This window comes from Mchenga conophoros, linkage group LG13, assembly GCF_057382185.1.
Source record: "Mchenga conophoros isolate Kocher_MC1m ecotype Shallow Benthic linkage group LG13, M_conophoros_male_GT1.1, whole genome shotgun sequence".
NCBI lineage: Eukaryota > Metazoa > Chordata > Actinopteri > Cichliformes > Cichlidae > Mchenga > Mchenga conophoros.
The window spans coordinates 857,306-876,144 of record NC_140538.1 but is presented as its reverse complement, the minus strand read 5'-3'; the positions used below and the strand labels follow the sequence as shown (position 1 = coordinate 876,144).

Sequence of the window (18,839 nt, the reverse complement as noted above, 5' to 3'; positions counted from 1 at the left end):
ACCGCTCTGAAGCCTCTGTCCCAGACCTTATCTTGACTCTAGTCTGGGACTACCCCGCAGGATGTGTTTATGTATTTTGAATCTTTTAATTCATTAATGCTTTTTTTTTGTTTTTAAAAAGGATTTCTTAAGTTTGTGTAAATTGTCTTTGTTACGTGCTTAGAATGATGAAAGAAATAAATTGAATGGATAAGCTAGCACAATAAAATGCTCTTCATCTGCTCCAAATAGCAGGAGGCTGTTGCTCTGTCAAAGCCCAGGCGTCGAGCTATTGTAAGTAAAGCACTAGGCTATCTGTGTGATAACCAGCTGCCTCTCTGTATAGTCGCTGGTTTTCCTCTACTAGCAAAAGGGCCCTGCATACAAGAGACCCCACTCTGTTAGAACATTTGCTCCCGGTTCATGCCTGATTACGTTTCCTCCCAATCAGTGCAGTGTGGTAGGAAGTCGTCTTTATATGGAGTACCTGTGCACCTGCAATGTTAAAAGCCTGCCTCATTTTCTAGTGGTGTCAAACCCAGATGCTGCCCACATGTCAAAACACAGATTGTGTGCTGATTGGTTGGTGAAGATGTGCCTGTGCCCGCGGCTGTTTCTGACACCCCGCCCCCTGATTTTAAAATGTTTTCATTTCTTTGATTTATTCCAAAAGTCTGTCATTGGTTAACAAAACATTCAACTTGTCCTTCATCTGTTTGCATCATTTTAGTTGCACTATTTCATTTTCCCCTCTCTAATGTTGAAAGCACAAAGTAGTTTGCGCAGGATAAAAATAATGTCAGGATATTTTTCCAGTGCTTGAACTGCATCACGGCACAGTTGGATGAAACATCACATTCTGATCTGTAGAAGCAGACGTTGATTCCACTTCATGATGCAAAAGCCAAGCAAGGCTTTCCTCCCAGTGTGAGGACTAGTAGTTACAGCTGATGAACCACACTCGTTGTAAATAAGGGGAATAAACAAAGTCAAGTATTAATTTTGGTAAGATCTACTGATTTGAGTTTCCTCTTTTGAGAAAATCAAAGGGATCATGTGCCAGTAATCATCATGCTAAAGCCCGAGTCGCTCTCTGGTGCCTCCGTCAGAGTGAATGTTAGGCGTGGAAAATGCTCGTACGAATGGGTGTGAATGAGGCAGAATGAGGTTCGGGCTGAAACACACAGACAGGAAACACTTTGTTCATTCGGCTAAAACGGTGTGTTTTAATGCAACGTTTAGCAGTGTAGGTTTTTGGTTGATATGCAGTTCCATGATCAGCAGACAGGTTTGGGCTCCACCGTCGGAGACTGTGGCTGGCAAAGGTAGATTGCACTCTGCTCCACAGTGTTGGTGAAGTCAGCAGGACCACCTGCAGCACGTTAGGCTAACCCTCCAGGTCACAGCTGATCTCTGCTGCTGCAGCTCGAGATGCTGGAGCTGAATGACATTAGCAACTGTTAACAGCAGCAACCTCAGAATAAAGTATTCAGCTGTTTATTTTGATGCAGTCCATCAGGTGCGGTCTACGTCTGTAAACAACAGGCCAGCTGATTCAGAGTGACAGATAGTTTTGGTAGATGTGCTGGCAGTCTGCGTCGGGCTAACTCGTATGAATACCATTAGCTGAGGGTTGTCGTGTGTGTGTGTGTGAGTGGGAGAGCTGGTCGTAGGCTTTAATCAACTAGCATTCCTATGTCCAGTGGGGCTGTGGGAATCCCGTGAAGTAGAGGCTAAGACGTGATTGTGAGAGTGCACATCACAGCAGCCACTGCTTTGTAGCCCTCGCTTATTGTCAGAATGATGATGCTCCCCCATTTCCATCCTAGGCCAGACTCCCCCTTTCCTCCCTTCTCCTCCCCTTGAGTTCCCCCCCTCTTTCTGCTGGGAAATTGAATTGTGTTGGAATGCTCTGTGCCTCTTTTCTCTGGCACTTGAATGGGCTCTTTAGTATTTCACACCAAGGTGTCCTTCAGGGTGCGAGGTCAGGCTACCAAAACAGCTTCTAGTGGCGGATTAGGACCAATTAACATCTTTGTACACAAAGGGCTCTGGCAGCTGAACAGGCTGCAGGGTGACCCACGCTGCTGTTGCATGCCAAACCAGGGGAACGCTGTACTTGAGCTGAAGTAGCAAAAGAGGGGTGGAGAAAGTTTTCTAAACCTATTGGGAAATGTTGCTACTTCACACCTCATGAACATATAGCCCATTGATGAGTCGTTACCTTGTGAAATGAGAGAGCAAACCACTTATTTTTTTTCCATCATCACAGTTATACATAAGAGTGTTCCCTGAACTGTTGTCTTTTTTTCTTCCCCTTTCATGTAATGATGGGTTAGCGTGTTGGGCCAGGGTTAGGCCTTTAATCCGACTGGAGCTGCTCATTCAGAGCCTGTACACACTTTAGACTTTGTGCCACCGAGGCGTCCGTTTGTTGTGATCGACGAACGCCACGAAGGCTCGTTCTAACGTTATGTTAGTAAAAACATAACTTGGTAAAAACTAAAATTAGATTAAATACTCTGACTTGCAGTACCAGCTGTTTAACTCGTTACTCTTTGACACGCTGTGCAGCTCCAAAATGTCTCTGAAATAATGCTGTGACTGTTTTACCTGATAGGACGTCGACCAGGGCAACGCACCAGACTTGTGGATTCCTTGTTACATAGTAACATTTTCCTTGCACCGTTATTATTGCCTCTGAGTATAATTACCCTGATGCATCTCTTTTGAGGCCTGTCAGCAATTTCTAGTTTAAGTCTGTGCTGTGTTCATAAACATGGCTAATCTGTTAGGGTAATGCTGATGCTATGAATATTCACTGGAATTGTCAAATAAAGCTTTTTTGTTATGTAGTGTAAAGCGCTTTGGTAAAGCTCTATACAAATACAGGCCGTTTACCATGTAACTGTTTAAGGTTTAAAGTATAAACATGCCAATTATTCCAGGAATGATAATGTAAAATAGTTCTGGGAGCTGTCAGTCGTCCTTGTCAGGAGCTACAGATTCACCGTGTGACGTGCTCTCCAGTTGTACACATTTGAGTTGTTTCCCTCTTTTTTTAAAGGGCTGGCTGTGTAGTTACACACTCTGCCATCATGCATGTGTTTCAGAAAAGCATAATGACTAAACATAGAGCCTGCATCTCTGTAAACAGAATATTGTTTTCTGCTGTCAGATTATGTGCACTATACACAGCCAGCAGGTTGTTATCACAGATACATGTTGGCTAGTATGTACTGGATGCAGACGACATTAAAATGGTTGGTTAAGTGAGGCCGTGTTGTTCACAGGAATATGTTTTAGCTGTAAGGTTAATGAAGAGTGCCTTTAAGAGACTGTGCAGGCTTACACAGCATGTCAGAGTTTTGGAAACGCCTTCAATGACCTATTTGAGCATTTGGAAGCTTTCCTTACACGCGTGTTCATTTCTCTAAACTACATGTGTAGAATGTCCTTACAGATCTGATCCAGAGTTATGATATTTCTCTTCATTTTCTGCACCAAACAATATGAGCTGGAAACCTTCCCAGCTAGAAAGTATCACTGCTGTTCCTTCGTATTTCAGTTATGTGTCAGGTTTATATGCAGAAGTCAGGCGTTGTTGATCGGCTGTGCTGGCTGTCAGGAGGGCGGGGATATCCGTGAGGTTTGATAACACTGGTGTTCTCTATACTGGTTCAGTGTTCTTTTATTATTTGGTCAGAGTGGTGCGCTGTCGTGTTGTTTAAGGAAAGCTGTATATTAAATGATGAAACCATGGACTTCCTGCCTGTCAGTGGGAAATGAGCAAAGCAAAGGTCATCTGTAAATCCCCCCCCTCGCGCTGCAGTGCAAGGCCTTGCAGAACAAACAGAGACAACTTGAGTCATTCACTGGAAAGTGGACCCTGAGGCAAGAACTGAGATAAAGGCTGTTTGGAGTAAAACACATTTTATTTTGGAGAGGAAATTTTATTTATTTCTTTATTTTTTGTGTTTGTCCTGCCCTTGGTTTTCATCATCACACTTGAGCCACCTTTTATCGCACTAACTCAACAGTCTGTGCCCCATCCTCCCAGCACCACCTCCCATTCAAACCTCGTGTTCGACACACAGACGCACACAGTGTGTGTCTGACTAATAGAGGGTAAAATGCAGGTGTGTGTGGGAAATGGCTGCAATACTGTAGCGCATTGACAGGTTATTTTGTTGGCCCCTGCCTAATTAGTGGCATAGTGGATGCACCCCGCTAAGCTTTAGTGCTTTATGTTCGTAGCAGTCTGCTCTAATTTCCCCGAGCCTTTGATATCAGCCCAGAGATTGACAGTTCACACATAAAGAAGAACAGCAGACCCTGATAGAAACAATGCCGCCACCTTCAGTCCCCCACTCCAACGCTCCCTGCATGTCTGCATTTTACCACCCAGCTCTACAGATGTTCAGAGCAGAGGAATGGCTGAACATGATTTGATTGTAATGTTTGCATGGCACATTTTATTGCTTACTTCACAGAAGCAGGACACTCTGCTGCTCTTATGTGGTCTGAAAGCAGTTCTGTTCAAACGCTCCTTATTTACACTTTGTAATATTACCGTCATTTATGGGTTTGTTTAACTTATTGTCTGCTGCCACACTAGAGTAGAGGCTGCCTGCTTTTGGATTTATAAAGCCGGCGATCATTGTTAGGTGCAGCTCTGCAGAAGAAACTGAACAAGTGGAGTTTTAATGAACTCGCTGCTTCCAAAAATATTCCTTCATTGGGTGTTTTTGATAATAGTGATGGAGAACAGTGTGCAGCACAGTGCAGAGGGTTACACTTGAGATGGGCGTAGAGCACAGTGAATATGTGGACAGTAATGCTTAATGTGGTGTTGTCGGTGACGGCAGTGTTTTTATTATCTGATTGAAAGAATTCGGATTAGACTGAATTTATTTTGACTCTCATGGTAATGACATCAGCCCTGCATTTGCTCCGAATGACCTGGATTCTCAGTCACATTGACCATCATCATCATCATTATTATTATTATTATTATTATTATTATTATTATTATTATTATTATTATTCAGGGCACAGTCCTAACAGGTAAGCACCTTCATTCCCACACCAGATGGAGACCCGTCCTTGAGTCTGTTGGAGGTTACTTCCTGTTAAAGTGCCAGATGCTGCTCTCTAATATTCTACAATCGTTGCCTTACGCTGACGAGACTGTTATGATAGAAAGGTAATTGAATTAATTACAGGTGATAAACTGCTTGTGTGAATGCTGTGTACAGTAAAAGGCTTGAGTACTGCAGTAGAGTAGAAAAGCATTGTCCATTACTGTTGTACTGATGTTACGCTGCAGTCGCACACATTCAGGGATATGGCATTTTTTTCTGTTTTTATAGGATACTCTGACGCCTTCACACGTTGCAAACAGGCACACAGCTCCTCACCTCACTAACAGCTGAAGTATTCGTATCACACTTTAGGAGGAAAGTATTAAACACTTATTGATGTTTACCTGTCCAGTTTAACTGTAACAGCCCCGTCAGCCGTCTTCTTTCATTAACGTAGTGGACTGTAGTTAATAACTGGAAAAATTAGTCCGAGTGTTTTTGAGATGTTTGCTATTCTCATGTTGCAGGATGGGATCAGAATCCTTCTTATGGTTTCAAAAATGGTATCGAGTATTTTTGTGGATATCAGTATTGAGTTTGAAATTGTAATATTGCGATAACCCGAATATGAAGTATTTAATGTATATTTTTTTGAACATCTGCTCCGGTTCTCATGAGTCGTGCGTTTTTATTGATTCGTGTGATTGATTGTGTGACGGTGTAATCAAACAATGTAAAATTCCTCCATTTCTTGACCTGACATTTGGCTTTTTGTGACATTTTAGGGCTGAAAGTGCAGTAACATTGTTCTCACAGCAAAAGGTCAGCCTGCGGTGATTAGCAGTTTTGGCTGTGGAGAAGTCTGCTTATTGCACTGATGATAGGTGGCTTGCTCGCTGCAGAAGGAAATTGAAGTATTGTGTGTTATTTTCCTGTTCTGCTGCCTGTTGAGGTTCAGAAATGAGTAACCCGTCTCTCTCCTATTCCAGCCTACTCCACTGTATCAGGTGTAAATGGACCCCTGGTGATCCTGGATAACGTGAAGGTAAGGCTGCAAAGAAATTCTGTTTTTATCAGGCTTTCTGTCCGTGGTGCTGCTAACACTCGTTCATCTATTGTGCAAATCCTCTTACAATATGTATTAATTAGGTTGCAAATAGTGGCGCTGTCGCTCGGTAAACTCCAAATGTTTGTAGAAGTCAGTATAATTCAGCACTTTACTAGCCGGTGTGCTCTTTTATAATAATGATAAAAACGTGTTTTTCTGTTGCTGTAGTAACAGTGTTGAATCTCTTTGAATTAGTTCCCCAGGTATGCTGAGATTGTTCACCTGACCTTGCCAGACGGTACCAAGAGGAGCGGACAGGTCCTCGAGGTGATTGGAACCAAGGCAGTTGTTCAGGTAAGAAATAGTGAGTGGAAACTAAAGCATATCAGCTGACAGCCTCTGTGCTGTAAGCTCTGTGCTCTGTGCAATTGCATTTTGCTATCCTTACTTGTGCTCATGCCCCAATGTCCAGTTTGTTTGATTACTGCTTGATGATCGTGGCCTGCTTGAAAGGTGGGCCCAGGTTTGTTTCGGTTGGACTCAGGTAAGGTACATATGCCTTAGCATGGATCTTCATCCTTCCTCAATGACAGCTCATGCCATTAAAATTACTTTGTTATACATAAAAATACTTTTCCTGTTAAGCTGCCAAATACATGAAATGATAAGATGATATGGGGACCAAAGCATACACAAAAATCCAAACCTGGTTGGGCACCATTCAAGGTCCTAAAATACATTCATTAACCATGCAAACACTGTAACTTACTATTATGTTGTCTGAATGCTCCATAGTAGCATACTAGCCTTTTTCATACTAGCCATAATAACCTGACAGAAGAAAGAAATGTTCCATGCAGAGACCAACAGCACCTCATACAGTTTTGCATGGTGGTTGGTTGTGACATGATGGTTGAACCAACCAATCAGCAGATATAAAGAGGTTATGGTTGGAGGCGTCTCACCAAATGAACATAAAACTGAAAAAGAGCCTGGCACAGCCACCGCACGAATCTACAAACACAGACATGCACCATGAGCGCACACAGCCACACAAAAGAAGGGATAGCACAGCCGTAGACTCGACAATGCAACATCAAAGGAAATTGTATCTACATTTAACATTATCATGATCAAGTAGTCAATAGTTCAAAATAGCTAAACTGCAATTTAACTTACTACTGATAATTAGAGCAGGAGACAACAGTTGTAGGTCTTTGATCACTGTGCTGTAGTTTCATTTTAGCAAACATGTCCGTGTAGAGCACCTAAAACAAAGGCTGTGCATATTTAACCCTAACCCAAACAGTGACTCTCATAAACCAGCACTGTTTGCCTAAAGTGAGCATTCCTATCCATTTTTGTAGTATTTGCATTTATTTATTCATCTATTGCCTTCGCTGTCCGGCACTGTAGCAATCAGAATTATTGTCTGAAGGCCAAGAAACATGCCCAACAGATTTATTTTCCTAAGTAGACCATTACGACTTCGCTGTACTGGTCCACTTGATTGTCATATTTCATTTCACCTTTATTATTTATTTGTTTTTTACTTTCACATTTTTAACAATAGAAACAGACAGGACCGGGGGATAGGAGAGGAAAAGACGAAGAAAAGAGAAGTTGGGAAGAGGCTGAACAAAAGGAGAGGGAAAGAAAAACGGAGGGCAAGAGAGACGAGAGAAAAGACACACAAACCCGCTCAATCACCTGCTGGGGAAAAGAACAAGCAAAAAGGGAACAACGCTGTAGGAAAACCACAGCGACAACCTAGATAAGCATAAGTAACACTAAATAATAAATATTGAATGTTACTGAGCAGCACACAAAACCGACAACGAACCATATGTTTAGAGGCAGCAGCCAAGGAGTTTACAAGGTTTCTCCACGTAACTGTCTAATAGTAGGTGTGGGGAGCCATAGCCCTGCCCCCAATGACATTAAGCAGGCATGGAGTAGATCCAAGTCCCAGACATCTAGAGGCCCTCCAGAGCACGAGAGCCCCAGGAGGACCACCAGAGGGGCAGCCGCAGCACCCACCTAGAAAAGAGCCGAGGAGAGCTGCAGACGGGGGGGGGGGGTCACCCAGCAGCCACAGGGCAGAAGCTACAGGGGGCTGCGGCAACGTGCCTGCAGACTCCACTGGTAGCCGGCTATGCCAGGGTGGTCTGAACCCCAGGCTTAGAGGCCAGAGATCTGAGGGCCTCACACACCCCTGAAGGGGCCCGTCTGAGCCACAGGCGCCAGGAGCCGCCAACCAGCCGCCAGGAATGAGCCAGTACACGCCCGAGCCCCGGACACCAAGAACCACCAACGCACCGACGGGTTGTGGCATCGGACACCAGCAAGGAGTGTGGCGAGGTCGCAGCACATGGCCCCGCCCCTCCCTGAGCCTGGGTCTGCCGGAGGTTTCTTCCTGTTAAAAGGGAGTTTTTCCTTCCCACTGTTGCCAAAGTGCTTGCTCATAGGGGGTCATATGATTGTTGGGTTTTTCCTCTGTATCTATTATTGTAGGGTCTATCTTACAATATAACACGCCTTGAGGCGACTGTTGTTGTGATTTGGCGCTATATAGATAAAACTGAGTTGAATTCCCGGCCCCCCACCCCAGACTGCAAACAGAGAACGGGGATGTAAAGACGCACTCCCAGAACCCCAAATCCCCAAGTCTACCCCAGAGCCACGCAGGGACAGCTAGGGTTACCAAGTCGGTAACCTATGTCTGCCGACACAGACCCTCCCCCAGCTGTGCTGCACGCAGGTGCCAGAAAAACACCACCCAAGAGCCACCAGCATTCCATCCAGGTCATGACCACAGCCCCTGGGTTGTAATTTTCAGGTGTATTGCCTTGACTATGTGAGCAGCTGTTAGAAGCCCATCTTGAACATCCATTGACTGTATAGTGCACTCTATGTAGTATTTTATATTGTATTAGTTGTAGACTGGGATTCCTAAACAATTTAAGTTTAAAGGGAACTCATCCCTGAGCCTGAGTCAATCCATATTATGGATTGGAGGTGCTGAATCTCATTCCCACAGCTTCATACTCATACTTCCAATGCAAGCTGGAGGCCACCAGCTGATCAAGCCAACAGAATCACATAATCCGCTAAAAGCAGAGATGAGATTCTGAGACCACCCTAGTGGAAGGCCTTTGACTACTTGGCTACCCCCATAACTTCCATCTATAAAAATTACAAACAGAATGGGTCACAAAGTGCAGCCGGGCAGAGTCATCACACACCGGGAACAAGTCCAACTTATTGCCAGCTATGCGGACCAAGGTCTTGCAACGGTTGTAGAAGGATTGAATGGCCCGTAGCAATGGGCCAGACACCCCATACTCCCAAAGCACCTCCCACAGGACACCCCGAGGGACACGGTCGAATGCCTTCTCCAAGTCTACAAAACACATGTAAACTGGTTGGGAAAACTCCCATGCACCCTCAAGTATCCTTGAGAGGATCAAGAGCTGGTCAAGTGTTCCACGACAGGACAAAAAACCGCATTGTTCTTCCTGTATCGAAAGTTTGACTAACGGGCGGACTCTCCCTTCCTGCACCCAGGGAGGCTGAGTAGTGTGATCCCCCTGTAGTTGGAACACACCCTCCGGTCCAGCTTCTTAAAGATAGGAACCACCATCCCGGTCTGCCCATCCAGAGGTACCGTCCCTGATCTCCACGCAACATTGCAGAGGCGTGTCAACCAAGACAGCCCTACAGCATCCAGAGCCTTCAGGAGCTCAGGGCAGACCTCATCCACCCCAGGAGTTCTGTTTAACTGTCTCAGTGACCTCACACCTAGAGCTGTCCCCCTCGTCCCCAGACTCTGCTGCCTCCACGTTCCAGTGGGATTAAGGAGGTCCTTGAAGTATTCCTTCCACCGCTGACAATGTTTCTAGTCGAAGTCAGCAGCTTCCCCCCCCCACTATACACAGTGCAGGTAGAGCACCGCTTTCCCCTCCTGAGTTGCTTGACGGTTTGCCAGAATCTCTTCGAGGCAGTCCAAAAGTCTTTTTCCATGGCCTCTCCGAACCCCTCCACACCCGAGTTTTTGCCTCAGCTACTACCCGAGCCGCGTTCCGTGAACTCTGGTACCTATCAGCTGCCTCCGAAGTCCCACAGGCTAACCAAGCTCGGTAGGCCTCCTCCTTCAGCCTGGCGGCTCCCTTCGTCTCTGGTGTCCACCATTTGGTTCAGGGATTACCACCACTACAGGCACCAACCACCTTGCGGCCGCAGCTCAGTGCAGTGGCTTCGGCAGTGGAGATGCTGAACATGGTCCATTCGGACTCAATGTCCCCAGTCTCCCTCAGACTGCTGTTGAAGCTCTGCCAGAGATGTGAGTTGAAGATTTCACGAACCGGGGCCTCTGCCAGGCATTCCCAGTGCCCCCAAACGTATGCTGAGGGTGCACTGTCTGGCATCCTCCCCTGCCACCTGATCCAACTCACTACCAGGTGGTGATCAGTTGACAGCTCACCCCCTGCCTTTACCCGAGGGTCCAGAACATGTGGAATTTCTCATTAATTCTAATCTTATCATTCTCTAATAGCACCAGGCTAAGATTAATGTTAACCTAATGCATAATCCTGAACATTTCAGCATGTAGCAGCAGCTTATTTGAACCATGTATCAACCCTCAGAGACTACTGTGTAGTGTCTGTAATTGTTAGTGAGGGGAGGAGCTCAGTGCCGGACTGTCTGCAGCTTTGCCATGTGAAGTCACGCGTCAGCTGACGGGAGCAAAGGCAGCACTGTTGGTGTCTGTATTGCAAATGAGTTCCATATTAATTCTTATATTGATTAATATGTAAGCATTGAGGGATTTGTTAATGAATTCATTTTTTTGACAACCCTGATAATCACTATCAGTAAACATGTAACTAGACATGCTGAGGATGTCTTTGCTACCTTTCTGTGTTGCTGCAGGTGTTTGAGGGAACATCAGGTATTGATGCCAAGAAGACAGCATGTGAATTCACTGGTGATATCTTGCGTACCCCGGTGTCAGAGGACATGCTAGGTATGATCAACGTGATTTAATGATTAAAATGCCATAGCACGCTGAATTAATGTAGTCAGCTTTTTTCCTTGTTACGCTAATTTCTAAATAAACTGTAAAATCAAATAATTTAATCAAAGCTTTTATTTTAATGTTCTTGAATCTCAATCACTGTGACTCAGTACAACACAAGGTTACATACATTTGAATGGAAGCAAAAAGTAGAGATGCTTTTTCTTTGTTTTCTTTGTTTCTGTCATCACTAACACGAGTTTATAATTGCTGGCACTTGTCAAAGTAAAGTAGCACAAAGTAGACAGAATGTGCTTGCAGGTCTCATCTCATTAAGCAATGATGTAATGTCTAAATGCCTCCTTACCAAAATATTTCCTTTTATAGGTCGTGTGTTCAATGGTTCAGGCAAACCTATCGATCGCGGGCCGACTGTTCTGGCTGAAGATTACTTGGACATCATGGGTATGTTAGCCTCTTACTTTCCTGCTGCTAAGTCATATAAGAATGCAGTGTCATAAACGGAAACTTCATTTAGGTACAATGTCCTAAAAAATCACCAAATAGTTATTGTTAGGGTTTTATTATTATTAATAATAATAATAATAATAATAATATTATTATTGACCAAAGCTCACTCAGCAGTGTATTCTGTACTGTTTTACTGTCCCAGGTGTGAACATGAGTGAAATACCACAATAACATTAATAATTTTTTTTACTCATTCATTTTTTGCTAATACAGTTAAGTGTCCTTTTTAATAGTGTTAAACTGTTTTCTTCAGCCTGAGTACATTTTGTCTCCTTAACAAATAAACATTTCAAGAACTTTAGCTTCATTTGTGAGAAATGAAATGTTTTACGTAAACCAAACGTAAATGGGGGCTTACGACACCAACTCTCTGCCATCTATAATCCAGTTTTGAGATCCCTTCCCAGACGCCTTAACACCCACTCACATCCTGGGCCATCTGACCTCAGGAAATCACATGATAGGGTGGGGCCAGGTTTCACAATGAACACACCCGAAACTCTGGCTGATTGGGACCCACACCCAGTTTCACACCTTGGCTCAGGCGATTAGAGGATCATCAGGGGTCCTTTTGTCCCTCTGTGGGGGGAAACTCCCACTAGGTTTATATCTGGGACTCTCCACCATTTGACCTTAGAACTGAAGAAGCTTCTCGGATGAGAGGTGAAACGTCTTCAAGTAACTTAAAGAAGTCCAGACGCTTTTCTTTGCAAGCTCCTTTGACTTTAACAGGAAATGTTTTTATTTTGAAGTTTAGGAAATTATCCTAGCATTCTGCTACTCGCGGAATAGCAAGTAAATGTTCAAATGTTGAGTACACAACAATAAATGCCAGTCTGCTCTCATTCTGCAATCAATCAATTTATTTATGAGCACATGTACAAACAACACAGGTTGATTAAAGTGCTGTACACAGTAAAAAGTAACACAGACGAAGAACAAAACCAAAGCTAGTGAGCAAAGCTGTGTTTCAGATGGGTTTTAAGGATGTCGAGTGTTGGAGAGATCCTGATATGAGGAGGCCGACTGTTCCAAAGTTTGGGGCCGGTCTCCTCTGAGCTTTAGTCTTATCAACCTCTCAGCTCACCCATGTGTGCCAGTTTTCATGGCTGTTTTGGCTGAGCCATTTAAAGTTGGCTCGGCTAACGTTATGTCAGGTTGGTGCATAAGATGAGCCATCGTGTTCATGAAATTCCCAGAGTATTTACATGTATGTAATAAAATATCGATACTCTGTGTCCGTGTGTTGAGCCAGTATTCCCAAATATCACTATGCTATAGATTTTTCCCATACCGCTACAATAAACCCAACCAGTCAAACGTTTGGGGTCCTACAATCCTACATTTACCATCAATACTTTATCCACACAGTGCATTGAATATTAATGCTGTTGTAAAAGGTAGAAACAGTAGATGATACTTCAGTAATCACAGCCATGGGTCCTTTTATAAAGTGATCTGGAAGTATTTAAGTCCTTTCTTCTGGAACAGTCTTCCATAGGTTGGATGGATATGATGGTCACTCTTTGCATGTCATGTGATCAGTCTGCATCCATAGGAGCTTGATAAGATTAACCCTAACCCCGGTCAACAGGACAACACCTAACCACTGCTTCTCTTAATGGTTTATACTTAGCGCCGTGCTGCAGCTCGTGGTCACACTACAGGGCCACAGTGGCGCTAATCCTGTGGCAGCTACACGGTTTGACATGCTGTTGTGAAATATTGATAGATTAGTGCCGGTGAACCACATGAGTGAGAGTTCCTGAGAGCAGGTCTCTGTGCACATCCTTGGTTAACCCCTTTCAAAGTCACTAATGAGTTGTGACTAATTCTCTGCACCCCCCATTGCTCATGGCGGTAGACCAGGTTATCCACTAATTGAAAGGCCTGTCAGATGTTTTCTGTGCCAGATACTGACCTGTGTAAGACGTCTGCATTTGACTTTAAGCAGGCGGTAGGACTGGGAAAGTGCTCTATAAGTGCAGTTACCCTTTGATCATATAGTAAGCAAGCAACAGCTTAATTGGCAGAATTCCTAACAGTCATTTGTCTAATGTAGCTGTTGTCCTTGCACTATTATTTAATTACTGCAGCTCAGAAGAGCGTGTTGAAACTGTAATAGGAAATATTTTCATTGACTCAGTATGTAGTCACTGTAACTAGAATGTAAACTATGCTCAGCAGAGTTTTATTGGAGCACATGAATGTACAGTGTAAGTTAGCTTCCACAATAACACGATATAATTGCTTCTGATTGTTCACATCAAATTAATAATCTCACTTTCCATTTAAGCAGTTGCACAGCCTTTTACTTTCTATCACCATTTTCTTACTACGTTTTTTCTGTTGCGTGTTTTGTCTGGTCAAGTCTGTGGGACTGACCTGTATGATGAACAGTGAAGTGTGCTATTGCTTCCTTTGTGTCCAGCTGAATACGTGTTTCTGTCTCTCAGGTCAGCCCATCAACCCTCAGTGCCGTATCTACCCTGAGGAGATGATCCAGACTGGCATCTCAGCCATTGATGGCATGAATAGCATTGCTCGAGGACAGAAGATCCCCATCTTCTCTGCCGCTGGGTTGCCCCACAATGAGGTGAGATCAGCATACCATTTTATTTCTTTAGTGACAACACCAAGAAGTCTCAATGCTGGTAAAATGCTGGGCCACTAGGTACCACTGGAAGTGCTGAATATCTCCTTTTATCTTTATTGAGAATCAATCCCCATCGTAAACACCAGAGCATACCTGAGTATTAGCTGATATAAGTGTGTTTAGCATTATGTTCATGTAGTGTTTGGTGTCTCTGTAGTGGCTTCAGAGTGAACTCGGATAGCATCTTCACATGATGCCACTCGAGTCAGTGTCAGTTTAGGCAGAAGACTGAAAATGAGGTGACCCTTCCCACTGCATGTAGTCTGTTGCAACAAGAATAACTTCATTAAACCTATTGCATTACTTCCTGTGTTCATTTGGTATTGCAAGCAGATTTTGACAAGGAAGAAGTGCATGGAGTAAAACACAAAAGTAATGTGTCTCTGTCCGGTTTGTAAGTCTGACATCATTATCTGTTTCTGGGTCCTAAACTCCGTCCCTTCAGGTCCCAAAGTCAAACGAACACTGCAGCATCACTGAGAGTTAAAAACTGTCTGAATTCTTTCATCTTTAATAAAATGATCAGTGTTGCTGCTTTACCAGGTGTAACAATTAAGTTTAACATCCAGGCATCCTTGAAAACAGGATTTATTACATTTAACAGAGTTAGAAGTTAGCAGGAAGTTAGCTCGCTAGCTTCTACCTAAACATGATGTAGCATGTTTGACTGAGAGATTTGTGAATAAATTCAAACGTACAGCTCTGCTATCACTTCCAGCATAAATGAAGACAGAAAACTAAACAGCAGTGACGTTTGTAGGGTTACTGAAGTTGGGCTAGCTGGTATATAATGATGTGCTACTTGATCGCTAGCGACACAGCTATGTTAGCATAACATTAGCATAGTGAAGCTGGAGGATGAACGCTAACGCTAACGCAGCAATTTCCTAATGTTTCCTAATGTTGTAAACCTGCTCAACATTTGGCAATAAAACCCTTCTGATTCTGATTCTTGTGATTCTGAACTTTTAAGGGAAAAATGAATGAGAGACAAATTAGTAACAAAAATATTAGTCCAGCAGTACCATTCTCAGTTTTATTGCCATTGCTACAGTGGGGCAAAAAAGTATTTAGTCAGCCACCGATTGTGCAAGTTCCCCCACTTAAAATGATGACAGAGGTCAGTAATTTGCACCAGAGGTACACTTCAACTGTGAGAGACAGAATGTGAAAAAAAATCCTTGAATCCACATGATAGGATTTGTAAAGAATTTATTCGTAAATCAGGGTGGAAAATAAGTATTTGGTCACCTCAAACAAGGAAAATCTCTGGCTCTCACAGACCTGTAACGTCTTCTGTAAGAAGCTTTTCTGTCCCCCACTCGTTACCTGTATGAATGGCACCTGTTTGAACTCATCATCTGTATAAAAGACACCTGTCCACAGCCTCAAACAGTCAGACTCCAAACTCCGCCATGGCCAAGACCAAAGAGCTCTCGAAGGACACCAGGAAAAGTATTGTAGACCTGCACCAGACTGGGAAGAGTGAATCTACAATAGGCAAGCAGCTTGGTGTGAAAAAATCAACTGTGGGAGCAATCATCAGAAAATGGAAGACATACAAGACCACTGATAATCTCCCTCGATCTGGGGCTCCACGCAAGATCTCATCCCGTGGGGTCAAAATGATCATGAGAACGGTGAGCAAAGATCCCAGAACCACACGGGGGGACCTGGTGAATGACCTGCAGAGAGCTGGGACCAAAGTAACAAAGGTCACCATCAGTAACACACTACAACGGCAGGGAATCAAATCCCGCAGTGCCAGACGTGTTCCGCTGCTGAAGCCAGTGCATGTCCAGGCCCGTCTGAAGTTTGCCAGAGAGCACATGGATGATACAGCAGAGGATTGGGAGAATGTCATGTGGTCAGATGAAACCAAAGTAGAACTTTTTGGTATAAACTCAACTCGTCGTGTTTGGAGGAAGAAGAATACTGAGTTGCATCCCAAGAACACCATACCTACTGTGAAGCATGGGGGTGGAAACATCATGCTATGGGGCTGTTTTTCTGCCAAGGGGACAGGACGACTGATCCGTGTTAAGGACAGAATGAATGGGGCCATGTATCGTGAGATTTTGAGCCAAAACCTCCTTCCATCAGTGAGAACTTTGAAGATGAAACGAGGCTGGGTCTTCCAACATGACAATGATCCAAAACACACCGCCCGGGCAACAAAGGAGTGGCTCCGTAAGAAGCATTTGAAAGTCCTGGAGTGGCCTAGCCAGTCTCCAGACCTCAACCCCATAGAAAATCTGTGGCGGGAGTTGAAAGTCCGTGTTGCTCGACGACAGCCCCAAAACATCACTGCTCTCAAGAAGATCTGCATGGAGGAATGGGCCAAAATACCAGCTACTGTGTGTGCAAACCTGGTAAAGACCTATAGTAAACGTTTGACCTCTGTTATTGCCAACAAAGGTTATGTTACAAAGTATTGAGTTGTATTTTTGTTATTGACCAAATACTTATTTTCCACCCTGATTTACCAATAAATTCTTTACAAATCCTACCATGTGGATTCATGGATTTTTTTTTTCACATTCTGTCTCTCACAGTTGAAGTGTACCTCTGGTGCAAATTACTGACCTCTGTCATCATTTTAGGTGGGGGAACTTGCACAATCGGTGGCTGACTAAATACTTTTTTGCCCCACTGTACATCGTATGGGTTTAAAAACTGATCTTTAAAATGAACAGTGGTAATAAAAACTGAGAGAGGCCAGTGATCATTGCCTGTTTTAGGGGCTTGTTCAGATTAAATAGAACAAGATTCAAAGTATTAAAACATTAAAACACAACAGCCATAATAAATTCAGAGTAGTGTGGTTCATCACGTCCTCACTTAAAGACCAGATATGGTTCGGACAGTCTACTCCTTAGTTTGCCAGATCACCAGAGACCAGAGGAGGTTAAAGTAGTGCTATCCACCCACCTAATACATGCTCTGTGGTCCAAATAACAACAATTAGAAAAACCCAACCGACACCAGGGAGTTTATGTCCCACTTCCCGCATACAGAAAAAGAATGCGGTACTAATGGGAGAGCACCATTTATATACAGTGATGGATGGTTTATCATGGAGTGGACAGATATTACAGATACATTTACAGCCACTTACATACTTTTTTATTTAGGTGTTCATGTGTAAAGGCTGAGGACAGGAGATAAAGTAGAATTTACTTAAAAACAAACAGAAGCAGTGGCACGGTGGTTAGCACTGTTGCCGCACAGCAAGAAGGTCCTGAGTTCAATTCCACCATCAGGCCGGGGTCTTTCTGTGTGGAGTTTGCATGTTCTCCCCGTGTTTGCGTGGGTTCTCTCCGGGTACTCCGGCTTCCTCCCACCGTCCAAAGACATGCAGCTTGTGGGGATAGGTTAATTGGATAATCCAAATTGTCACTAGGTGTGAATGTGCGAGTGAATGTGAGTGTGAATGGTTGTCTGTCCCTGTGTGTTGGCCCTGCGACAGACTGGCGACCTGTCCAGGGTGTACCCCGCCTCTCGCCCTATGACAGCTGGGATAGGCTCCAGCGCCCCCCCGCGACCCTGAAAAGGACAAGCGGAAGCGAATGGATGGATGGATGAAACAGAAGCAGCACTTTGTGTTTTCTTCTCTTTAGAGATGAGAGTAATGGATACGTCCTCCTCATCCTCACTCATGTCAGAGTTCAGACGTGGACAGCTTGTGTATTACATTATCGTTACATTTGTTACAAATGTAACGATTATTTATTACATTACTGATAAAACAAGATAAAAACAATTGGCCTCAGGCTGCTGGTGATCAGTCACCAATCATTAGTGCAGCCCTCATCTTTAGTCTGTCCTTTTGAACCTTTGTCTCTTTAACTCGCAGCTTTAAACTCAACTTATTTCATCCCTGTACTCTGGGAGGTCATGCTTTTACCAAACTGTTGTATCATACCAAGAACTCACAGCTGCTTTGAATACACCAAAAACCTTTTGCTCGCTCAGCGGTTTAAGCTACATGCTTTGGGATATGTTGAGGTCCAATTTTGTGGAAGTCTTTCAGTGGAAATGTTTAACATGAGTGAGTGGGATGATTCACGAGTGGTAGCTGTGGTCCTTCTGTGTCACATGACAGCTGTTTTGTTTCCTTTTTGGAAGTTTTTGTGCCTCACAGTGGAAATTCATGACTCAGTTGTAGTGTGTTCATGTTCAGACACTTCACAAATGTACTACATCTCCAAATATCCCTCGCTGTATAAAGCTGGGTCAGGTTCAGTGTGTTCAGCTCAAGAGCACCAGCTTTATTGTTAGGATTTGATCACCAGCCTAATTTCTGCTCTGTGGACTTATAAGCTCTGTTTTCACCAAACAAACCCATCATTCAGAGCCATGCTGCTAAACAGGTAGGGCACTTACAACAGCATCCACAGCACCCACAGCATCCACAGCACCTACAGCACCCACAGCACCCACAGCATCCACAGCACCTACAGCATCCACAGCACCTACAGCCAGATGCCCTGTCGCTGTGCATTATTTAAAACATAAAGAGCA

General features: G+C 43.9%; 1 protein-coding gene across 1 annotated transcript in view; it reads left to right on the top strand.

Moving 5' to 3' along the window:
- The window catches only part of atp6v1ba (ATPase, H+ transporting, lysosomal, V1 subunit B, member a), a 39,628-nt gene that overhangs the window by 8,506 nt on the left and 12,283 nt on the right, over nucleotides 1-18,839 (top strand). The window contains exons 2-6 of the mRNA XM_085295895.1: nucleotides 6,053-6,108; nucleotides 6,367-6,465; nucleotides 11,044-11,137; nucleotides 11,516-11,593; nucleotides 14,116-14,255. Coding sequence (XP_085152021.1) covers nucleotides 6,053-6,108; nucleotides 6,367-6,465; nucleotides 11,044-11,137; nucleotides 11,516-11,593; nucleotides 14,116-14,255 — 467 coding nt within the window. The remainder of the gene's footprint in view (nucleotides 1-6,052; nucleotides 6,109-6,366; nucleotides 6,466-11,043; nucleotides 11,138-11,515; nucleotides 11,594-14,115; nucleotides 14,256-18,839) is intronic.